This window comes from Raphanus sativus, chromosome 8 (assembly GCF_000801105.2).
Source record: "Raphanus sativus cultivar WK10039 chromosome 8, ASM80110v3, whole genome shotgun sequence".
NCBI lineage: Eukaryota > Viridiplantae > Streptophyta > Magnoliopsida > Brassicales > Brassicaceae > Raphanus > Raphanus sativus.
In genome coordinates, this window is record NC_079518.1 from 498,274 (window position 1) to 521,895 (window position 23,622).

At 36.0% G+C, this 23,622-nt stretch overlaps 5 protein-coding genes and 1 long non-coding RNA gene across 6 annotated transcripts; 2 read left to right on the top strand and 4 right to left on the bottom strand.

The window, feature by feature from the left end:
* Nucleotides 1-2,521: 2,521 nt before the first annotated feature.
* Nucleotides 2,522-4,739, bottom strand: LOC108818895 (general transcription factor IIH subunit 2). The gene is made up of 4 exons (XM_018591845.2): nucleotides 4,440-4,739; nucleotides 3,555-4,016; nucleotides 3,096-3,474; nucleotides 2,522-2,886 (listed from the first exon to the last, which is right to left on the bottom strand). The coding sequence occupies exons 1-4, from the start codon at nucleotides 4,719-4,721 to the stop codon at nucleotides 2,738-2,740; spliced, it is 1,272 nt and encodes a 423-aa protein (XP_018447347.1). The 5' UTR covers nucleotides 4,722-4,739; the 3' UTR covers nucleotides 2,522-2,737.
* A 1,039-nt stretch (nucleotides 4,740-5,778) lies between these two features.
* Nucleotides 5,779-6,255, bottom strand: LOC108819628 (glycine-rich cell wall structural protein 1-like). Its single transcript, XM_018592683.2, has one exon. The coding sequence runs from the start codon at nucleotides 6,253-6,255 to the stop codon at nucleotides 5,779-5,781; it is 477 nt and encodes a 158-aa protein (XP_018448185.2).
* A 2,903-nt stretch (nucleotides 6,256-9,158) lies between these two features.
* On the top strand, nucleotides 9,159-10,284 carry LOC130498728 (uncharacterized). The gene is made up of 3 exons (XR_008937665.1): nucleotides 9,159-9,415; nucleotides 9,788-9,899; nucleotides 9,995-10,284. It is a non-coding gene; the product is annotated as an uncharacterized LOC130498728 (long non-coding RNA).
* A 212-nt stretch (nucleotides 10,285-10,496) lies between these two features.
* LOC108822792 (uncharacterized) lies at nucleotides 10,497-12,963 on the top strand. Its single transcript, XM_018595955.2, has 3 exons — nucleotides 10,497-10,906; nucleotides 10,987-12,560; nucleotides 12,678-12,963. The coding sequence occupies exons 1-3, from the start codon at nucleotides 10,595-10,597 to the stop codon at nucleotides 12,826-12,828; spliced, it is 2,037 nt and encodes a 678-aa protein (XP_018451457.2). The 5' UTR covers nucleotides 10,497-10,594; the 3' UTR covers nucleotides 12,829-12,963.
* A 127-nt stretch (nucleotides 12,964-13,090) lies between these two features.
* Nucleotides 13,091-17,417, bottom strand: LOC108821177 (DNA repair protein RAD16-like). The gene is made up of 16 exons (XM_018594220.2): nucleotides 17,285-17,417; nucleotides 16,998-17,081; nucleotides 15,826-16,802; nucleotides 15,627-15,749; nucleotides 15,462-15,535; nucleotides 15,314-15,377; nucleotides 15,068-15,220; nucleotides 14,910-14,995; nucleotides 14,733-14,802; nucleotides 14,530-14,652; nucleotides 14,203-14,433; nucleotides 14,013-14,117; nucleotides 13,770-13,922; nucleotides 13,584-13,672; nucleotides 13,420-13,500; nucleotides 13,091-13,317 (listed from the first exon to the last, which is right to left on the bottom strand). Exons 1-16 carry the CDS (start codon nucleotides 17,328-17,330, stop codon nucleotides 13,245-13,247), a joined length of 2,532 nt encoding a protein of 843 aa, XP_018449722.2. The 5' UTR covers nucleotides 17,331-17,417; the 3' UTR covers nucleotides 13,091-13,244.
* A 4,896-nt stretch (nucleotides 17,418-22,313) lies between these two features.
* LOC130498727 (glycine-rich cell wall structural protein 1-like) lies at nucleotides 22,314-23,622 on the bottom strand. The gene is given in 3 exon segments (XM_056992295.1): nucleotides 22,314-22,716; nucleotides 22,719-22,886; nucleotides 22,889-23,622. Coding segments are annotated over 3 exon segments (1,002 nt in total). The 5' UTR covers nucleotides 23,514-23,622; the 3' UTR covers nucleotides 22,314-22,507.

The window sequence follows — 23,622 nt, forward strand, 5'->3', positions numbered from 1 at the left end:
ACGTGCAATCGATCAAATATGATCATGGTTTTTTTTATAATACTCTTTGATGGATTACATTATTACATGAACAGATACCAATCTCCATGTTTTAATTTTTGCCACTGGAAAAAAACGATTAACCTTAAAGGTGAAACAACTTATAGACTTCGACTAAGACGGATATCCACCAAGGAGACAAACTACATTATATAAGACCAATTACACTTCTTTTTATGCTTCTCATAATTTCTACTCTGATCAAATTAGGAAAAAATTAGACGTGAACATCATGTCTTTGAGGATTTCCAATAAGACAGCTTGTGTTTGAAAAGTTTTCTGTGTGGATATATATTCTGAGGTTGCTGCTGGAAACCCAATAATAATGCTAGAGGTAAGCCTTATCTGCAATCTCCTCTTTATTATTCAACAAAGAGAATTAGTATTTGGAAAAATTGTGTATGTGAACAGATTCTCTCATTCTCTCATTCGATAAGGAAGTGAGGAAGGTACAAGAAATGGAGAGAGAAGGAAGAGAGAGAGAGAGAGAGAGAGAGAGAGAGAGAGAGGGGGGGGGGAAAGAAGATGAAGCTTTGTTAGGAATTGTGTATTTCAAAAATCTTTTGTATTGTGCTGTCATATTTATTTTGCTAGCTTGACATATCAGTTATAAAAGTTATATTCTGAAAATTGCAAAGAGTGAAAGATGTTATATATATGGATACTTATCTGACTAAAATGATGGTGTTTTCTACAAACTATTTAGGTATCATCAAATCAATATGACATTTACTGGTATCGTATAGTAATTTAATATAACATTTATGCACAAAATTTGATGTTGCTTATATGGAGTAATTTTATTTACTGTATCAAACCGTCAACTGGATTAGTTGTTTTATATATATATTTCCTATGAAATTTACATTGGCATATAGTTATATAAACATATGCATGAAATAACAAATGTAAACAGACATTTTTATTTAATATAATTTTCTAAAATTGACCACTTACATGGAATTGTAAAGTGTTAGTTCTTATTATTAAATAATGAGGAGTAAGACTATAATACCATAAAGAATATTTTGATGATCAATTATTTCCATTTTCTAAAACAGGAGAAATATCTGAAAGTAAAACTTTTATATAATATATGGATTTCTATATAATCAGAAAATAAAATGATTTAGAAATTTCTATATAATCAGAAAATAAAATGATTTAGAAAGTACATAATATACAAGTGTATGTATAAGATTTAGAAAAGGTGTCCAAGTGATTTTATTTTCCTATTATCGATTTTATTATTAATTAAAATACATAATATACAACTGTATGTAAGGTTATATCCTAGTATTATTATACTTTTTCAGATATGCCAAGATACTTCTGGTAACTGCTTAAACTATGTAGCTCCGAATATTTCTGCCAAGAACTGAAAACAAATACATATTCTGACGTTTGCTTCTAGAAAAACTCTATAACAATGGTAAATGTAAAGTCACATAGCTTGAATTGTCAAAGTGTTCGAGTCTTAAACTAATTTACTAGATTTTGACCCGCGCTTTTAAAGCGCGGATTTTTTATATTTTTACGTATTTATTGTTATAACATATGTGTTTCTACATGAAGTTTATATCATGTGCTTTTAATTTTTTATGATTTTGTTTAGTAATTTTTAATAAGTTTGGATGATCAATATCTATAAAAAATGTTACTCTGAAAATTTTAAAGAGTATTTTGTGGTTGCAAACTTCAGCAATCAATTAAATTAAAAATGATTTGCAATAAAATTTAATTTTAGAAGGAAAATATAATTTAAAATAAAAATAACTTGCAATATAATGCAAAACCATTGTAAAGGTATTTTTACGTTTAATAGTTGTATATTTGATTTTTATTTAATGTAATTACAATGTATAATAGTTTTGATAATTTAATTTTACTATTGAAACAATTAATTGAAAGCTCATATACTTAAAAGATCATATTGGAACAATAGATCTTATGATATTTATAGGTACCCTTAAAAATATTTTAAAACGACGGTATTGTCTATATTTAAATATTTTATTTTATCGGTTAAAATGTTTACTTCATTTTTTATAATGTGCTTTTAACATTGTTTAATAGGTAGTTGGAAAAATATTATTTTAATAATTGATTTTTATGTTTTGGATTGCCAATATCTATCTTAAACATGTTTATTTTGAGAAAATATAATTATTTTTTTTGCAAAATTTAAATCGGACATAAAATTGGACTCAAATATTTATCTAATGTTTTTGTAACTTGATCCATTAAAATCGAGTATTTGGTCTTACCAACCATTTGCATATTGAAAAAAAAAAAAATAATAATAATAATAAAAAAAAAGATTATTCATAGGACATTATTAAATTGGTTATTGGATTTTAGTAAAGAAAGTAATAATTTAAAGAAGAATAGGTATTCAACGGGCCTTAGTTTTTTTTTTTTTTTGTTATAACGACTTCCTTAGTTTTTTCTTAATTTGTTAGATTAAATGACATTTAATATAGGCTGAAATTTCGGAATGTTATAGAAAAGGAAGAATGTCATTCGTTTAACAATTTTAGACTTGAATAATTAATAAAAATTTGAATAAGACAATGACATTCTCTTGTAAATAACTTGAAAATCTAGGGGCAGAATCCTAATAGTATAGATTTGCAACCTTTAATTCCACAAAGACGATCATCGTTTGGAAAAATTGTGCGAGCGTAAACACATTCTCTCATTCTTCCATCAAGGAAACAGATTTAGGACGGTGAATGCTCTCGCAGCCAGGACAGTTGTGTAAGCTCTCGTGGATGTATATGTCGCAGTCCAGACAGAAATAGTGCTTGCATTTACGACACGTCACGCATGGCCCCGGTTTGTTCCCTGCACATAATCAAAAGCACCAATGAGCCCTCCTTTATATTCAAGCTAACGGTCTCTCGGTTGATAAAGGACAAACTAGTCTGAGACACTGACAAGGGTGAACTAGGCCTGTCTTAAGTTTAAAATTTACCATTTAGTTGTACTAAGAAACATGTGTGAAGATTACTACATAAGCTGATGCTCAATCAATATGCGTTTTATTTGCTTACCTGCACCAAGTAGGCTCTGTTGGCAACCAAAACAACTCTTTCCCAATTTTCTCCGAGGATCATTCGAACTTGTCAGAGTAGGAACCTCATCAAATGGAGCAATTGGGAAGAGATGATGGTATGATCTGGCAAGATGTGGCGATGAAACAAGCGTCAGACCACAGATGGTGCATTCCGTAGGGAGCTCACATACACGAGCTTTGCATCTCGGGCACGTGTAACCAGCTCCGATCTTAACTTCCTTATGACACGAACATATCGCCATTGAACCCTCAGCAGCTCTTTGTGGGAAACCCATTTTGATCAGATTAGAAATTGCAAATTCTGCTATTGCCGGAGGTGGAGGCGCATGCTCAAGCAGCAGATCCTTCAAATGCACCTGCGTGATGATAAAATAAGACATAAAGCATATGCTAAAATCAAAGTTACAAAGTTGAAGTAGAAGGTAACTAAACGCACCTCATCTACTGCAACGGAATACAACCCACCAGTTTCTTGACACAAGTGTTTGCATATGAACATCTCTGCAGAAAGTCCAATAACAGAACATCTTAATCTTGATTTCTTGCATTTCTGAATAGTCTCCATGATATCTCCCGGGTCAGAGGTGCTCAGAGCTGAATACAATATCAGAACCTCGCGATGACCATAAGATGGGATCTGGTTGAGATGCTCGTGCACAAGTTCCAGGGCGTTCTGCAAAGATGAGTCACCCGCGGCTTCCAGCTTTCCCATCAAGGCTTGTATGTGTGACTCAGGACTACCCCCAAGATCTGTTAGTGTATGCGCGATCCCATTTTTTATCGAGACCAGACCGATCTGACTCAGAGGATTCTGGTCAAAAAACTCTCTAATGAAAGCTTCAACATGTTTTGCCATTATTGCCATCCGGCTTGGTCTGAAATCTGTTTCCGCAGCTGCCTAGACACACACAAAAAAATAACATATTTAAGTGTAAGACATTGCATATTAAGGAACCCATGGAGTAAGAGAAGCTTCCTGGAATATGAATCCAAATCACAATGTTGCCAGTAAGGATCACAAGAAACAGTATTAGCATTTTTTTCATATGCTCTAACCGGACAAACCCAACTTACTACAAAACATTAATCGATTCAGCTACAGAGACACTGTTAATAAGACGAATGAGCAGAGAGAGAGAGAGAGAGATCTCCTACACTCGGAACAAAGATTTCAAAAGTAGAAGCAGAGTACACTTGTCTATAATATATATAACCCCAAAGTGCATACTTTCTCTTCTACATAAGTTCCAATCAAAGCATCACATCCTCAAATCAACTAAAAGGAAACGGCTTTACAGCTAAAAAGGAATAGAATTTAAACCCGAGAGAAGTCAATGACGATGTATAAATAGCGGATAAGCCCCTTCTGGATACGAGTACCAGCCGCGGCGGCGGAGAGCATACGGAGACGGCGGCGATACTGAGCATGGTAAATGGCACTGGTATCAATTGGCCGTAAGAGTCCAGACTCATCCTCTTGCAACGCCTCCCAGGATCTGTCGTCGACATAAGCTCTCTCCCACTGGCCGATACCTTCCGCATCGTCCTCCTCGTCGTCTTCTTCTCTTTCTCCTCCGTTGGGTCTCTTTCTCTGATTACTCATCCTTTTAGTTTTACCTCTCCGCCGAAACGATCTAAAGCTTATGTTATAAAGTTCGATCAAATAATTATAGAAAACCCCTTAACTTTTGTAAAGTTTACAATTGTTAGCTGTAACTTACTATTGTACATATTAGTCCATGTCTACAGTGAAATTGGCCAGATGAGTAAAACATTTACAGAAGAGACCTTACTTATATTTAAAGTTCATAATTGTTAGCTTAACTTTTTATTGTGAATATTTAGACCTTATGTACAATGGCAACTAGCAAGTATCCAACTCCAATTGTAAATTAATCGTCTGAGCAACAAATTACAGAGGAGACCTTACTTATTATAACGTCCACAATTTTTAGCTATAACTTCCAATCGTGACTATTTAGATCTTGTCTACAATGCAATCGGTAGACTCTCACGAAATGGCGACGGAGATCTCCACGGGGGTAGAGACATAAAGTGTAACTAAATACATTAATAGCACACATACCGTTCCGTATTGTGTTGGTTTGGTAGAGAAATATCTGACGATAGCCGATAAGACAAGTTAAAGTCGATGGGGGTATACGTAACATGCATGCATGTAAAACGAGTCAATTCATTTGAGTCATATATTACAAGAAATATGAATAAATTGTGGAATTGTTGGATTTGTTCCGGTTAGAAAAAATCATCAAGAAACTAATATCAATACCGTATTCGATATTTTTCCACTGGAATTTCCCAAGTCATTCTTACAAAAAAATAGAAGAAACACACGTCCTGAAATGAACAAAAAAAGAAGTAGGATCACAAGTATTGACCTGGTGGTGCTGGTGGTGGCGCAGGTGTAGTAAAAACACCGGTCAATATGTTTTCTGTTCTTTTTAGCATGACAAAAAAAGAAGTAGGATCACAAGTACTTAGTAGCACTAAAACTTGAGATTTTGAATAAGTGCTCGATTAACGGTGACCGCCACCTCCGCTTCCGCTTCCAGAACATTTGCCGCAGCCTCCACCAACCCCAACACCTATTCCTATTCCAATCCCAACCCCTCCTAGCCCACCGTGTCCTATCCCAAGACCTACACCTGCGCCACCACCAGCACCACCAGGTCCAACACCTCCTCCAGCACCAAATCCACCGCCTCCCCAAGACCTCCTCCAGCTCCACCACCAGATCCTTTTCCGGCTCCGAATCCTTCACCGCATCCGGATCCACCTCCCACACCACCTCCTTCACCTCCACCAAATCCACCGCCTCCCCCAAAACCTCCTCCGACGGCTCCACCACCACGTCCTCCTCCAGCACCAAATCCACCACCACGTCCAGATCCACCTCCCACACCACCTCCTCCGCCTCCCCCACGAGCTCCTCCGTCTCCACCACCAGCTCCAAATCCTCTACCGCGTCCGGATCCTCCACCAGCACCACCGCCTCCACCCCCGCCACCTCCTCCTCCACCAGATCCATCCTTAGGTCCATCCCCAAGAACACACTCCACACTCAAATGTAGGAAAATTAAAGAAATAATTAAACATGTAACACTCTTGAGTTTCATTTCTAGCGAAATGATAGTTTCTCTTGTCTTGTTTTTCTCGGGGTGTCTCAGCCTCTAAAACTACACCGCCTTTATATAGTAGATTAGTGTTCATCCCGCGCGATGTGTTTTTATGTTTGGGATTACTTTTTGTAATTAATTTTTTTTTGTTGTTGGATTGACATGTGGATGTACCCATTGTGTAAATTGTTCTTAGCTTTTCAAATTTTTATTCACATTATTTCAGTTTAATTATTGCAACACAATCGAGTTGTGTTTATTTGTTTAATGGAATTAACTTCACCAACCGGTGTATTAGCCATTTTCTTTATACACGAACGTGAGTAGGGTGTACTTTGTTTAAACATTTAAAAAAAAATTATTGTGTATTTTTATTATTTCCTCTTCATGCAATCTTATATCACGTCTATCTCTTGTATTATTTGTTACTATTAGCAATAATAGGTCAAAATAAATTTTGATGTAGAACTTCGTTTATTCATTGCATACAGAATTTTAGTAGGGTTCTGTTATTTGGTAAGATACATGATCACTAGATTTATCGTTTATATCATATATGTAAAAAAATTATTTGTAATAGCAAGGTGCCTCCAGATAATCATCTCATAGCTATTGAGAATGAATCAAATTACGTAGTTTTGCGGTTGCACATAATAATTGATGTCATCTCATGACTTTTGAGAAAGAATCAAATCACATGGTTTTGCGGTTGCACGTAATAATTGATGTCAATTGATGTTGTAATTTTAATATCAGTCAACTACCACAACATCCTTTATAAAATGATTTTATAATTTTATTTTGATCCAAAGAAGCTGATATTGAACTCCATAGGGAAGACACTGATATCAGGTTTAAAAAAAATAGAAAACACAACTAATCAGATAATTTCTAAATATTTTTATTCTTAAAAAAAACGGTGATTATCTACATCTATAGAAAATTGTAAAGGTAGAAAAATGAGAGTTTGTGTGTCCACGCGTGTTGCCTTTGAATTGACATACTTTTCATTCCGAGACTATTTCTCCTCTGTTCCTCAGATTTCTGTTTTCCCGTGAGTCTTCTTCATACATGTTTGATTACCGTCTGTGTTCGCTCATACATTTGTTTTTTTGTTTTTTTTTGAACTAAGCTTTTATATTAAAATTGCAGAAAAAACAAAAAAACCTTACAAACCCAGAAGCCTTAGTGTTTTTGGTTAGAGCCCAAGCCCAGTCATAAAGGAGACACATAATTAGGATCAATGAGATTAAAAAAAGTCCATAGAAAGGTTGGTGAAGAAACCAAAGGTCGATGATGACGATGGAAGAATATAGGCGATGATCAGGTGGAGAAGCTGTTCCCGCTAGTTAACTGAGCCACTGCTGCATCAATTTTGAGGAAGCAGGGGGATTAGTTTGTCGGAGAGAGAGGATTCTGTCCTTAATCTGTCTATCAAGCAAGCGCAAGACAACATCTGCAGAGCGGAATACTTGGCGGTGAAGTCTGGCGTTTCTTTCTGACCATGTCCAATAGATACATCCTTGCCAGCAGAGGCGAAGGAGCTTTCCTTTAGTCGATCCTGCTCCAGTAGACTGGATCTGAGAGAGAGCTCGATTCCAATCCCTTTCCGGTATGACCCCACATCGCCTAGCTAACGATCGCCATAAGCACCAAGAGAAGTGACAGAGAAAAAACAGGTGGTCTCTGCTTTCATCTGACTGGTTACATAGAAGGCAGAGGGGGCTCGCCTGATGTCCCCAACGCAGTGTTCTGTCCCTAGTTGGGCAACGATTAAGCACATTTGTTTTTTTGTTAAGTATGTGAATTTTCATTAACATGTTAATAATACAAGGTGATACAATAGTTTTGATGGAATCAAACCTAGTGAATATAGGAAAGCTAACTAAAGCATGGGTGTCTAGAAAGCCACAAAAAGGGTAAAAATATAAAATGGACCCTGAGCAAAAAAAAAAGAAAGCAATTTTTTTTTGTAAAAAAATGGACCCTAAGCTTAACCCAAAAACTAAAAAAATTACAATGGACCATGTGTACATGTACCTCCAACACATGCATAAAACATAAAGTTTTAAGTTGTTTTATTCTGTACTTTTATTATTTCCTCTTCGTGCGATTTTATATCATGTGTATCTCTTGTATTGTTTTTTTAATATTAGCTATAACAGGGATATTGATTTATATAGCAATAATATGTCTATCTGATTTTTTATATTATTAGCAAATAATAGGTCTATCTGATTTTTTATTATTAGCAATTAATAGGTCTATCTGATTTTTTTTTAGTATTAGCAATAATAGGTCTATATGAATCATGGATTTTGATTTAGAACTTCGTTTATTCGTCGCATACAGAAATTTAGTAGGTTTCGGTAATTTGGTAAGATGCATGATCATTAGATTTATGGTTAATATCATTTGTTTGTAATAATAAGGTGCATCCATTCTCAAAGGTTTTGCGGTTGCACGTAACAATTGAATTGATTTTTCTCAAAAAAAAACAAATGAATTGACGTTGTAATTTTATTTTATTTTTTATAACAACTGATGTTGTAATTTTTTCTTTTGACAACACTGATGTTGTAATTTTAATATCCGTCAGAAATATCATTTTCATATGCTTTAACCGAGACAATCCCACCTGAAATTATCAATTACAAAACAGCACCAAGGTAGCTATACACACTGTTACGGAGCTAATGAAATATTTGAATCCATGGAGTAAGACGAGCTTCCTGGAATCCTGGAATATGAATCCAAGTCACAATGTAAGCTTATTATAAGAGCACTTTTATCGGGCGTATTTAACCCGTCTCTACTGTATTTATCATTAAAAAGAAAATGAAAAAGAAAAAAAATAGATTGAGACGTTTTTTATTTGGAGTCAAAGAAGAAACGTATACGGGACACGTGTGAACAAATTGAGAGGAGAGAGGAGGGAGCATGGTTTCGTGCTCTGGTTCTGTTCTCTCTCTTTCTCCCTCACGAAGAACGGTGATTTTCTCTGGTGCTTCCACCGTTGTTCAACTTTCTTCTAAGAAACCGGAGATTTCCGACGGAGTTATGTCTCCTGCCTGCCTTCATCCACGCCGCCGGAGATTTCCTCTGACTGCCTTCACCCGCTCTGCCGCTTCTTCCGTACCGAGACTCTCTTCACAATCAGGTAATCATCGAAGTTGAGAACTTGATATAATGGGCTGATTCCTGGTTGAATTCATTAGGGTTTTGCTTCATTTGGTTGATAGCTTTTAAAGATTGGACCTTTAGCTATGTGGATGCTTTGTCTGTGAATCTTTGTGTAGCTTTTGTTGAGAAAAGTTGGATGATTTTTTTTCCGATGCAAAATGGTACTATGGGTGTTCTTAAAGGCAAGTTTTTTGATTATATTGTGACTGATTGTTCTGTAAATTTGGTTGCTTTGGATTATGTTTGAATGAATACTTTCACAGCCCTGTGAATTTTGATTGATGTTGATTCTTTGCTCAGCTTGCCATTTATCACGGCCACAGCTGATCTTTTAACTTCTGTCTTACAGAATGAAACCCATCTCCACAAAAAATCTCAACAAAGCTCAACAACGATGCAAAGCAGCTTCAAGACCATTCCTTTCAACCCTGACTTCTACTCCCAAGCTTCTTTCTTCTTCAGTTACACACATCTCCTTTCTATCTTCTATTATTCAAAGCTTTGACAAGTACAAGAAAATAATAAAAGAACCAATCTTTTTGTACGTTTGAAACAGAGGAGATAGTTGTCCTGAGGTGGCTCTGTGTATTTTATTGCATTGCTCAGGCTTCTCGGAATCACCTGCAACACACAAGGCTCATCGCACAAAGAGTACAATGCAAAACAGGTTAGGATGATCAATGCTTGTCTTAAAAATGTGCTTGTTCTCTTGTTCTGATTATGTTCAAGTTCTTGTGCTTTGTCTTGTTCTGTTTCAGTAACGAGAATGATATGCTTCATGTTTTTGGTTGTGGTTACTGATTCATGTTCTTGCTTATGGTTATTGATTCAAGTTTTTGTTCTTCATTTTTTTTAAAAAACTCTAAAATAAGAGACTTGCAATGGAGGTCACCTAATCTCAATGTCTTTAACTAGGTCTCTTATTCTACTTTTCCTCTTAAATACCATTAAACAAAGAATAAGAAACACAATCACCATCTCCAGGATAATGATGCTCTAACATTCACCATAAGAGACCTTGGTTATTATAAAGTTCACAATTTTTAGCTATAACTTCCAATCGTGACAATTTAGACCTCGTCTACAATCCAATCGGCTAGAGAGTGGAGAGAATCTCAGAATCTTCATTTCTCCCAAACCCTAGATTCCTCACGAAATGGCGACGGAGATCTCCTTGGATCTAATCAACCAACTTAAGCTCTCGCTTCGTAGGAACGCCAATCTCGATTCCTCTTCCCCCATCCTTCTTCCCACAGCTCCGGAGGCGATCTCGGAACTCGACGCCTCCTCGCCTCCTTACCTCCGTTGCCGGAGCTGCAAAGGAAAGCTTCTGCGAGGGATCGAGTCTCTGATCTGCGTTTTCTGCGGCGAGCAGCAACGGACGAGCGATAACGCTCCTGATCCGATCAAGTTCACCTCCACTTCCGCTTACAAATGGTTTCTCAGCTCTCTCAATCTAGATGGATCGGTAAAACATCTAGAAATACTTTTCCTTCTGTTGCGTTATTGTAAAGATGGAGACTTTATGAAACGATTTTGCATCTGCAGGAGATGGTGGAGCCGTTAGAGGAAACGAATGTATCAAGAAGAGGAGGTAAGGTACCTGTAGTGAAAGGAGTTGCTGCTTTGTCTGAGTTTCTTGATTTGGAAGTGCAATGGTCTGCTAGAGATGAAACGAGTGATGGACTCTCAGTACAGAATAAAAGCCCTCTGAATCTAGGAGGAATCAGTCTTGATGATCTTTCCAAAGTTGAGAGTAAACGGGAGGATGACGATGATTTTAAGGATCCACGTAGTCTTAGCTTGTTTGATAGTAGTGTCAAGAGCCAAGGAGTTGTTGAATCGCAGCAGAATGATAATGTTGGTTTGATTAAGGGAAAAGCTTCATCTGAAGGACGTGAGAGTCTTAGTTTGTTTGCGGGACAGGATAGTGATTATTTAGCAGAGAAGGGAAATTTTGGGTTCTTTGAGGAAAAAGATTCTGAGAACTCTTTTAAAGAGGATAAGAACCTTAGTCTGTTTGATGGGAAAGATTCTCTGAGAACTAGTTCTTCTAGAAAAGATGATGATAGTTTTGGATTCTTTGAGGGTAGAGATGCTCAGGGAACAAGTTCTTTTAAAGAAGATGAGAGTTTTGGTTTCTTTGAAGGCAAATATGCTCAGAGGAATAGTACTTCGAACGAGGATGGTAATCTTGGTTTGTTTGAGGGTAAAGATGGTCAGAAAAATAGTTCTTTTAAAGAGGATGAAACCTTTGGTTTGTTTGAGGGAGTGCCATCATCAAATGATGGCCTCAAGTCTTTTGATGACAAGGTTGCTGCCTCTTCTTCTGATTGGGATTCTGACTTTCAATCTGTCTCCCAGGAAAAAAATACTGGCGATCCTTTTGTAAGTTCTCCAGTTGATTTCTCTGCTCATATGGATACTGTCTTTGGTTCCGGAAAACCAGCAGATTCTTCAACTGCATATGTTTCCAATGCTGGTGACTGGCCGCAAGATGATTTTTTTGGTAATGCTACTGGCAAGTCTCAGAACAACGACCAGACTGCCAATGATAAGAATGAGGGACAAGTTGTGGGAGGAAATGGAAGTCCATCCATGGATATTGATTGGATTGGAGACGATCTATGGCAAACCAGTGAAAAGAAAGCCGTTGAGAAGACACCTACGGATGATAATGATGATGAAGATGACTGGAATGATTTTGCTAGCTCAGCTAACTCCAAGACTCCTAGTAATCTGCTTTCGAGAACCATGGAAAGTTCCCAAGAAGAGATATTTGATGGGATGTCACGTGTTAAGAACGACGTTAAAGAACAGAGCGAATATGAGAAGCAGAATACTGGTACAAGCATGATATCTGACATAGCCAAAGTTCAAGAAGATGATCTCTTTGGAAATTGGGATAGTTTCTCATCCTCAGCCGTTTTGCAAACACCTGTGCAGCCTCCCACAAGCCATGTGACTCCATCTCCTGAGCAGAATCAGGGGATGAACTTGTTGGAGGAAAGTAACCACCACAGAGACCTTGATTCTGGTTTGTTTTCGGAAAGTATTGGGGGCCACACCAACTCAGAGGAGGTCACAGCCATGCCTTCCGGAACCTCCTCAACCTCAGAGAGGTTTCTTATACTCTCCTAAACTTGTTGTTCTCTAATCTTTATACAGCAATATTCATTTCGTATTAACAAGAAGCTTCAGATGTAATAACATTGTGTTTTCTTTTGCTCTGTTTTCAGAACGGGTGATCCTGATGTTCAAGATCAAGTAACAACTGATTCCCGCAAGTCAAAGAGTGATGTTGCGGAGGAGGTGATGTCACAGATGCATGATCTCTCGTTTATGCTCGAGACCAAACTCTCTGTGCCTCCAATCTCCAAGGCAGAGTAATATTATGACATATTGTACTATCTATCTATCTATCTCTCTTTCGCCTCTCCTGTTTTTTCTTGGGGCTCGAAGATTGTTTGTAATCACGAACATATTTTATTTTCAAGAAATCAGAAGATCCAACTTGCTTTTGCATTGTAGGCAACAAATGGTGTTACTCTAGTCTAGTGGTATCGTCCATTGATTGATTACGAATGCACCTACTGAGCCTCTTAGGTACTTGCATAACACTTGTGAGTTCTAGATTTCTAGTCTCTGGTCAAGGTTTCAAGTTCATTTTAGAAAAATACAGAGGAAGTCAACTGGTTTGTTCTTGATATAAGGTTTAGAAAAAAAAACAAAAAAAGAAACCATTTTGATTCCGTCTTATGATCTTACATACAAAAGAAAAAAGGTTTTTGTTCTAATAGATCAACTTAGGTGGTAAACAGAAACCTCATATCTTCTGCTGTCAACTTTCCTATGGCCTCCTGAGAACCACCAACGGTCCTGTAAGTGCACAAAGAGTGTGTTCATGACAACTTCTTATTAATAGTAACAGTTTATATTCGGAAATAAAAAACAACACAAGTAGGGAGAATCTTTACTTACCCTTCAAACACAAGTTCCTTCTTGTTTTGAAGCTTCAGAATCTTTTCCTCCACTGTGTTCTCTATTATGAATCTCACAACCCTGTAACTTTCACACACAATCACAAACGTATCCAATATCTATTCTCACCAACCAACGACATAGAAGAAGAACTAGAGTGTAACCTGATTGGCTTGTACTGCCCGATCCTATGAATTCTGTCTTGTGCTTGCCTCTCAACCGCTGGGTTCCACCACGGGTCCATCATGAACACCTAACATAGTTTTTTTTCCACAGACGACAACAAAACGTTATAACAAGCTTTTCAATAAGTGTTCATCTCCATAGTTGCTGTTAACTAGACACTTTACATGTGAAGCGACTGTTAAGTTGAGAGCAACCCCTCCAGCTTTCAAACTCATCAAGAAAACTTTGCAATCCGGATCTTCCCTGAATTTGTTGATAGCAACATCTCTAGCTGCCATCGACATGCTTCCCACCAGCTGGGTGCAACCAACCCCACACTGAAAAAGAAAGAGTGTGTTTCATTTCTAATCAAAAACTAATGAACATATTCGTGTACCATAGTGTGTGTTGCTCTCTTTATATTTTACCTTCCCGAGTGTGTAATTGATCAGATCCAAGAATGATGTGAACTGGCTGAAAACTATTGCCTTAGCAGACCCATCTCTTTCCACCATGAGCCTTATTTCTTCCCTCTGCAGTATACACACATGATTACTTAACAGGGTGGAGACAATCAGCTGAAAATATAAATAAGATTCATAGAGCACACACACATACCAAGGCCTCTATCTTTGTACTAGTCTGAAAATCATCGAGCTTGATTCGGTTTAAGATGCTTGAGGCTCTAAATCCTTTAATCGTTGTCTTGTTTGCCTTCTGCTCAATGCCAGCTTTAGCAGTCCAATCCATAGTCAGTAGTGTTGAGCATGTTGGACAGCTGACTTGTCCCAGGGATGCAGAGAAATCAATCAGACAAGCTTTACAGAACACATGTTCACAAGAAGTCACCTTCAAAAGTCAAAAATAACCAAAGAAAAAATATTACATCAAACAATATAGAAATCTCACAGATTCCTGAACAAAAAAATTGATTGATACACTTACAACATTGTCCTCAGCCGGTTCGTGGCAGAGACCACATTCATGCTCCTTTTTGTTATCATCATTCAAGTTAGCATTAGCACCTCCAGAACTGGAATACACCACGAGGTATGGATGATCAACAGCCTGCCAAAAAAAAAAAAATTGCATCACTAAACCTACAATCTTTATCATCCAGAAAGTGAACTGTAGATGCCACCACACACCTGTCTCAGACGGGTGAGAAGATCAAATATATGAGCAAAGTTATTCATAATTGTCCCAGCCTCGATATACCTGCATACAGAAATGCCACACACATGGCAGAGTCATGTTACATGATGAAACCAAGGAGCAAAAAGACATTAGAAGAAAACCATATAAGATTAGAAAGGGTACTTAACGTATTGAATTGGGCTTGGCTGTTTTGGTACAGTGACTCATAGTAATCAGACTCTTTTACATCTAGGGTATCCCGCCTCAGAGTGATCTACATGAAAATAAAAAAAAACTTATAAGCAACTACATTAGGCAAGAGAGAGAGACAAGATAGCAAACATACGATTCTAGGAGGAAGGGCAAGATCAGCTGCCCGGCCCAGTTTAGTACGTCTTAGGAGTATGTCTTTCAGAACTTTGTCTTTAAGCAATATCATGGCTCTCTTCCCCCGCTCCTCGTTTCCATAAGCTGGCTCTGTTATTGGGTTCGCCACATTCTACAGCAAAGATTGGTAAACAACAAAAATCATTAGGACAAAGATAACAAAAAAAATATGGTTATCAATGATTTTTAGCAAAATACAAAAAACCTTGTTCCACCAACAGAAATGCCGAACTGCATTATGAGGGCAGCTGTGACAGTCTGCATGCGTACTGCAAACACCAAAAAGGAGATCGATCAAACAGAGCATTATAGAGAGCTTATGAAACAGAAGAAAGTGTGGTAAAGTTTTTTACGTGTAGTCAAGAATTCTACAGTCACAGTCCTTGCAGAAGTAATAAGAGTATGGACTAATCTGCAGGAAGCGAATCTGATAACAAACAAAAAAGAGAAAAAAAAAGTCAAAGATCAGAAGACGTTGAGGATTAATGTGCAAGTGGCTATTATAGATTTAAACTAACCAGAGAGTAAAGCTCTCCAACACGATTCTGGAGAGGAGTACCACTCAAAGCCCATCTATAAGTAGCCTCCAAAGCAAAAACAGCTCTCGCAGTGTTGCTTCGTCTCTCTTTGATGTAATGAGCCTGTTTTATTATTATGTACAAATGTAAATAAAAAACTAACAAAAGAGACATATATGTCTTTGGTAGTACTACTGACCTCATCCAAGATGACCCGGTTCCATTTAATAGAGTACAAAACAGACTTCTTTCTATTCACTGAATCTTCTTCCTCTAGTGTTTGTTTTTTACTCTTCTTCTTAGACCGCTTCACCTTGCTACTACCCTCTTGAGCCTCCTCCTCGGCTTGCTTTCTTAGCATGACAGCAATAGGGTTCGTATTGATCATCTTACCACCATGTTTATTCGCTTTCTCAGACGATGGCCCACAAATATAAGCATGATGCGCCACAAGCCTGTTCGGAAGAAACCACTTGCTGCAGTACTCGCACTGCTTCTTGCCAGGCACCACGCACTTCCTGAACTCGTTCTCCACCGTGGAGTACGTCGTCAGCACGAAGTCGTACTTCTTGAACTCGTTGCCGTTCTTCTCCCTCTTTGCACCGTGGTAGACAAGGACCCTGGTGCTTCCCTTGGATGTGAAACGCTCGATCTCGCTCAGCCACTGAGAGACGGCGACGAGGGGACAGAGCACGAGCGTGCACCCGACGGCTTTCTTGGAACTAGCTCTGTCGACTTCGCGTTGCGCGAGGACGAGTGAGATGGCTTGTACGGTTTTCCCCATCCCCATCTCGTCAGCTAGTATGCCTCCCGAGACTGATCGTTCTTGTTTCGTTGCCCACGCTAGAAACTCACGTTGGTACCTTAGGAGCGGCATGATCAGATCACGAGGCGGCTCGGCGGTTTCAGCGATGGTGGCGGCGTTCTGCTGGTGGTCCAAGTCGACGTCATCTTTCATGTGCTCGTCCACCCATTTCTCGTCTTCTTTCTCCCAAATCTCCCACAGGAGCTTGCCTTTCTCTCTGGTTACTTGATAGCTTTTCCTTTTAGTGCCTCTTGGTTGGTGGTTTGCATTTGGCAAAGGTACATGGAAAGCAACAGGGATAGCAAGAACAGGTGCAGGGGCAGGTAAATCATCATTACCATCATCATCATCATCATGCTCCTCATCCGAAACTGTTCCCCAAGAGTTAGTTTAACATGATAACAACCAACATAAGTATATACTATATACTACAAAACAGAGACATAGTGTAATTTATATACCATGCAAACAACTCATATATCATCACAGAAAAAGAAGTGAAAAAGACATTAAAACGTTTAGAAAAGTATAAAACATAAAGTCTTTCAACAAGGAAACAACATTACCTTGAAACTCAGAGTCGGTAGAATCATTATTATCTGAAGCAGACATATCATAAGCTTCTTCATCTTCTTCCTCCAGATTCACACCTAGTCCACAAGAAGGCAAAGCCATAAAAAAAGTGCTTAAAGTTAAATAGTTTTTTTCTCAAACAATTCTATAATCCGAGTCCAAAATCACACACACTACTCCACTAACATCGCAAATTCTCGGAAGAATAAAAAACAGAGAGGGTGAAGGATGATCAATAGACAGAAAAACCAAAAAAGTAATGAGAAGATTGATGATAAACCTTGGTCCGATGTAACAATCGTCTTGTTGCGAGGTCGAAGCTCCATCGCACACAAAATCGAGGGGGGAGGAGAAAGAAGAAGAGAGATTAAGGTTTATCAATAAGGAGAAGGTGTCGTTCTATATTTCCATATAACACAAATAACAAAAGAGACCAAACATTAAACTTGAGTCGAGAACCGCGGGGGAACGCGTCAACTTTAATATAAAAAACCGAGAACATCATTTTTTTTTTTTTTTTTTTTTGAACACTACCGAGAATATCATCTATTTGCCCATTTTTTCCTTTGTTTTTTTTTTTGTTAAATTAACAAAATAGAATTTAAGATAACACCGTATCATATAGCAGTAGTTGTGTTTGCCTGTTATTGTGATTCCTAAATCTATATATTTGTGATTCCTAAATCTATATATAAAGATTTTTACTTTACTTGGAAATCCTTTTACATACAAGTGAAAAATATACACTGCTGCATGTGTATGAGAGAGATTGAGAATAATCTTTCCTACAAATCAGTAAAATGAGGCCCAAAAATGTGGAAGACATTTGCAGAGTAAGTGCCCAGAAATTTTGTGGGCTTTTTAGCTTAGAGAAATAAAATAAAGAAATTCGAATATTTTTTATGAGCTTTACCGGTTATTGGATTAATGTCCATGAGTATGGGAAAAAAAGGACGAGTGGTTGAAGCATATAGTATAGCAAACGCATCTATTATATTAATTCAGCATAACCAATTGATAAAATGTTGTGTCCAACATAAAAATATAACTGCAATCTGCATAGTATAATACACATAACTGCATCTAAAAAAACATAACCACATTCCTGTTAAAAAAATATCACCTTTTAGAACTACTTAAACTCCTATTTTGTGGGTTATGTATATTGCAACAATTAACAAATATCAATTTTTTTTTAAAATTAAAACATAAATATAAAAGCGGGTCAGAATCTAGTTTTAGAGATAAATTATGCTGCCGTCAGGAAAAAAAAGAGATAAATTATGCTGACGTTAACACACCGTGGGGTGTTAGCTTCTGGTATTTATTTCTAGATCGAGGACAAGGGTCGGGATAGAGATTTCATTTATGAACCCAAAACTTTTAACAATGTTTCATGAATGTTATTCAAGGAAAGTTTATATATACGGGTAAATTAGGTGATTTTCCCGTGCGCATGCACGGATATAAATATTTATAAAACTAGTATATTAAATAGTTTACTATAATTTTTTATTTTTAAATTACTATGTAATTTATATTGTAATCAGTATGCTATTTTTCAAATAATATTATTTTATTTTAATCATAGGTATAATTTTGGATATATAAGATAATATCTAATTTTCCGATTCAACCATAATTTGTTTATTCTATAGATTAAAATATTGATTAATTTTGTTGTTTACATTTAATTTGATATTGCCTTAGATTTGTAAATATATTTTAGAAAGATTATGTATAATTTAATATAATTTATTTTTAAAATTAAATAGTAAAAATAAATTAAAGTTATAATTGACTCAAAGTTACTGATATTAATATAACAACGATAGTATTATGAAACCTCATGCATATATATAAATTATAGAAAATAACTTAGTTGCAATAGTTGGTTAATATATATTCATAATATTAAGTGAGATCTCATATTAGTTAATAGTATGTTACATTGTTCTATAGTTTACATTTATAAAAATATTAGTATGAACAATAATACATTATATTTAGTTAAGTGTTTGATTTTGTATTAAAAATTGAGAATAGTCCAATTACTCATTTTGTGGATATATTGTGTTACATATATTCCTTCAAACTAAAATATATTATTTCTAGTTTAACTCAACCAAATTGAATTAATTGTATTCCTTTGGTTCTTTATCATAGATATGTAAGTATGTTACTATCTTTTATAATTTGGTATATGTTAGTTTGCAAAAAAAAAAAATTAGAAAGTAAAGTCATGATCGGTACGAAGTTGCATAAAAATAACTTATAAACTTATAATGTCAAGATTATTTTCTGAACTTTTTTTTATAAAACTACATCACATATAAAAATGTTTTCATTATAAATTTTCTAAATACTTTCTTTATTTATATTTGATTTGGAAAAATATAAAAGGATACTTAATTAGAAAATAAAAAAATGCATTTTTATTCATTAAAATATCTTGTGTTATGTTATTTATTTTTTTTGTAATAAATTTGAGAAATAGATTAATTAAAATAAAATAATTATATTAAAATATATATTATGTTGTTTAAGATTATCTTTTAAAGGGATAATTATTTATTTGCTCTAAAATCAAAATTATTTTGTTAAGTTTCCTTTTAATGAATCACATTATATATATAAGATATTTTTCGTTTTTAAAATTTACATTTTTTTCATTATATAGGTTATTTAGAGAAGGAAACCAAAATAAAAAAGAATTTTTTTCTTTTTAATAATGACAAATAGATATATTTGATTCACTAAGAGTACTATTGTAATTAACCATCATAAAAATTAACGTGAGCGCGACACATAGGAAACTGACTTCTCAAATAATATTATAGAGATTAAAACTAAACAATATTTTTTAAAAAATTAGATATCTAAAAGAAACTAATGATATTACGATTAAAATTTTATTTACTTTTTTTAAAAGATGTAGAAAAATTTGAAATTTTTAGTAATAAAAATTTTATAATTATAAAAGTAAAATTTAATAAAATTTCGAAATTTATAATTCAAATTTGAATATATTTATTTTAGGGATGATTTATGAGTTATTATCATATTTTAAAAAGTTTACCAAAAATATAAATCAGTATTAAATGTAATGTATGAATTATTGCCATATTTTATAAAGTTTACCAAAAATATATATCAGCAATAAATCTTATTGTTCATGTCATATTTAACTATAAGTCATGTCATCAATTTTAATAACTACTAGATTATGATCCGTGCGCCCGCACGGGTGTATACTCTTCATAATTTTATGTTTTTGTTAGTTGTAACAATGATTCATGTTAATGTTTCACAAGTTAATGACATGATATTTAATGTATTTTTATTTTGTTTAGTGTCCAATTTTAGACTATTAGTTGTATTTTTTTTTTTTTTTTACATTTTTTACTTTTACTTAGTAAATTAAAAAATTAATATTAGAGTATTTTGTTTATACTGTGAGTGTTTTATTAAAATATACTATAAATTTTGTGTGGAGAGTTTGAACATCACCAAGTTCAGGGACTATCCTTATTACATCTGCCAGAAAATTCAATAACATAAATTATTTAAGTCAAATCGTAATAAAAAATAAACAGTACAAAACTTAAAAATATAATCAAATTAGAGATTACCTATGAGGAAAGATGCCTTTTTAGTTAAATTTCCAATTTATTCATAATTGGCAAGAGATAGAAAATTACTATCATCACTAAAGTCCAAACCTGATAGCATGGCATCATTTCAAGTAGTATAGAGGATATATATATATATATATATACTTGGCATTGAGAATGATAGGTTTAAAAGGATAAATCATAATCTTTTGGTAGTTTTGATTGTTCGCAAAATCAAATATTAATTACACAGTAACTAAAACTCGAATATACTATCTATAGATAAGGAATACATTTTTTGCAAGTTTAAATAAAAGAATATGCTGATTTTGATATCTGTTTTGATAATAAAGTTTGCTTTGGATGCCAAAAAAAAAAATTCTGTTTTGATTAGATTGACAGAGAAGAAATAGGAAAAAAAATCTTTGGATGTTGTTTTCTAATTTAGAGAATATTGTGTCAAGATTTTTATGCAGTTGATGTTTTTTTGGGGGGAATTAATTAGGAATGAATATTTGATTAGTATCAAGTTTTGGAAGAAAAAAATATATTATTTAGTTTTGATATTGTGTGGATCAAAATACTCATGAATATTTAAAAGAAATTATAAATTTGGTAAACCACAAAATCTGATAAATTAACTACATAATTCTGTATAAATTATAAATTTAGTAAACCACAAAATCGATAAATTATACCTTGATCAGATTAAAACGTCAATAAAAACTAATTAGGTATACAATATGATCGGTAGACAAACCTTGTTTTGCTATGAAAAACATGAAATCAATGAAATTATGATTAATGGTATTTTGATGTAGGTTTACATGATTATTGGTTTATTATCAATCAACCGTTTGGTTATAAGGTTACATGATTATTGGTTTCGTTATATAAATAGTTGGTTATAGGTTATAGGTTTACATGACATCTTCTATCAATCATTTGGTTACAGTTTACATGATTATTGATTTATGTCTGGTCATAAGTCTACAGAATTGGTTTCGAATAATATAAAATAATAATATAAGATAGGTGATAGTTCCATATATTTAATCAGATTACCGGACGGAATGGTTTAGAAAAGATGGTAATTATTTATTTAAGGCAGGTATTGGTTAAACAGATTTAATTTGAGTGTATATCGGTCGGAAAAGTAACGAAAGCCACGATTTTATTAGTTAAGAAAATAAATGGGATAACAATTAGTAAAACTCTGTGTTTTGATCAGTGGCATGCTATTGTAATTTTTGTGAAAAAGTCAAGGTTAAGTATTATTTGTACTTCAGTTTTAATAGTATAGATGTCATCATTTTTTGTGAAATTGATTGTAGAGACGACATGTGGCAAAATCACTTCGCAAATATAGTCTAAGGGACCTTCTGAGCGTTAGACATGTTGATCATGATCAACGTCTGATTTTCCACAGTATCGTTGTTTATAATACTTTATGCAAATTTTGAAAAATTTAAGTGAAGCTAGTGAATATAAAAGCTCCATTCCGTATTGTGTTGGTTTGGTAGAGAAATATCTGACGGTAGGACCTATAAATTGAAGTCGATGGGGGTATACGCGCGTAACATGCATGTAAAACGAGTCAATTCATTTGAGTCGTATATTACCCAAAATATGAATAAATTGTGGGAATTGTTGGATTTGTTCCGGTTAGTAAAGTCAAGAACTAAGATCAATCCGTATTCAATATTTTCTTATTGGAATTTCCCAAAAACATTCTTACACAAAAATAGAAGAAACACACACGTCCTGAAATGAACAATGATTTGTATCATACAAATGATATCATACATTTTTCTGCTTTTAAGCATGACAAGAGAAGTAGGATCACAGGTACATAGTAGTACTAAAACGTGAGATTTTGAATGCTCTGATTAACGGTGACCGCCACCACCACTTCCGCTTCCAGACCCTTTTCCGGAGCCTCCACCAACACCAACACCTATTCCTATTCCAATCCCAAAGCCTCCTCCTCCACCGTGTCCTATCCCATGACCTCCACCTGCGCCACCACCAGCACCACCACCGTGTCCAACGCCTCCTCCAGCACCAAATCCACTACCATGTCCAGATCCACCTCCACACCGCCTCCTCCACCTCCACCAAATCCACTGCCTCCTCCAACACCTCCTCCGGCTCCACCACCGACTCCTCCTCCAGCTCCAAAACCACCACCGTGACCTGATCCACCACCAGAACCACCACCACCACCACCACCACCGCCTCCACCTCCTCCACCAAGTCCTCCACCCCACCAACTCCTCCTCCGGCTCCGAATCCTCCACCGTGTCCGGATCCTCCACCAACACCACCGCCTCCACCGCCACCAGCTCCACCTCCACCACCGACTCCTCCACCGGCTCCTCCACCAACTCCTCCTCCAGCTCCAAATCCTCCGCCATGACCTGAGCCACCACCAATACCTCCTCCTCCACCTCCACCAGCTCCACCTCCACCACCAATTCCACCACCAGCTCCTCCACCAACTCCTCCTCCCGCTCCAAATCCTCCACCATGACCTGAGCCACCACCAATACCTCCTCCTCCTCCGCCACCAGCTCCACCTCCACCACCAATTCCTCCTCCTGCTCCTCCGCCAACTCCACCTCCGGCTCCAAAACCTCCACCGTGTCCTGCACCACCGCCAATATCGCCACCACCACCTCTACCTCCACCTCCTCCGAAACCTCCACCACCTCCGCCTCCTAGACCGCCACCACGTCCAAATCGGCCACGTCCACCACACCTCCGGCGCCACCTACAATCATCGCCTCTATACCTCGCAGGATCAACCACAGATCCATCCCCAAGAACAAATTCCACACCCAAATGAAGCAAAATTAAAGAAAGAATCAAACATGTAACACTCTTGAGTTTCATCTCTAGAGACTGCAGTTTCTCTTGTCTTGTTTTCCCTGGGGTGTCTCAGCCTCTAGAACTAACACTGCCTTATATAGCAGATAATGAATCATCAGACTTGTAAAAAATA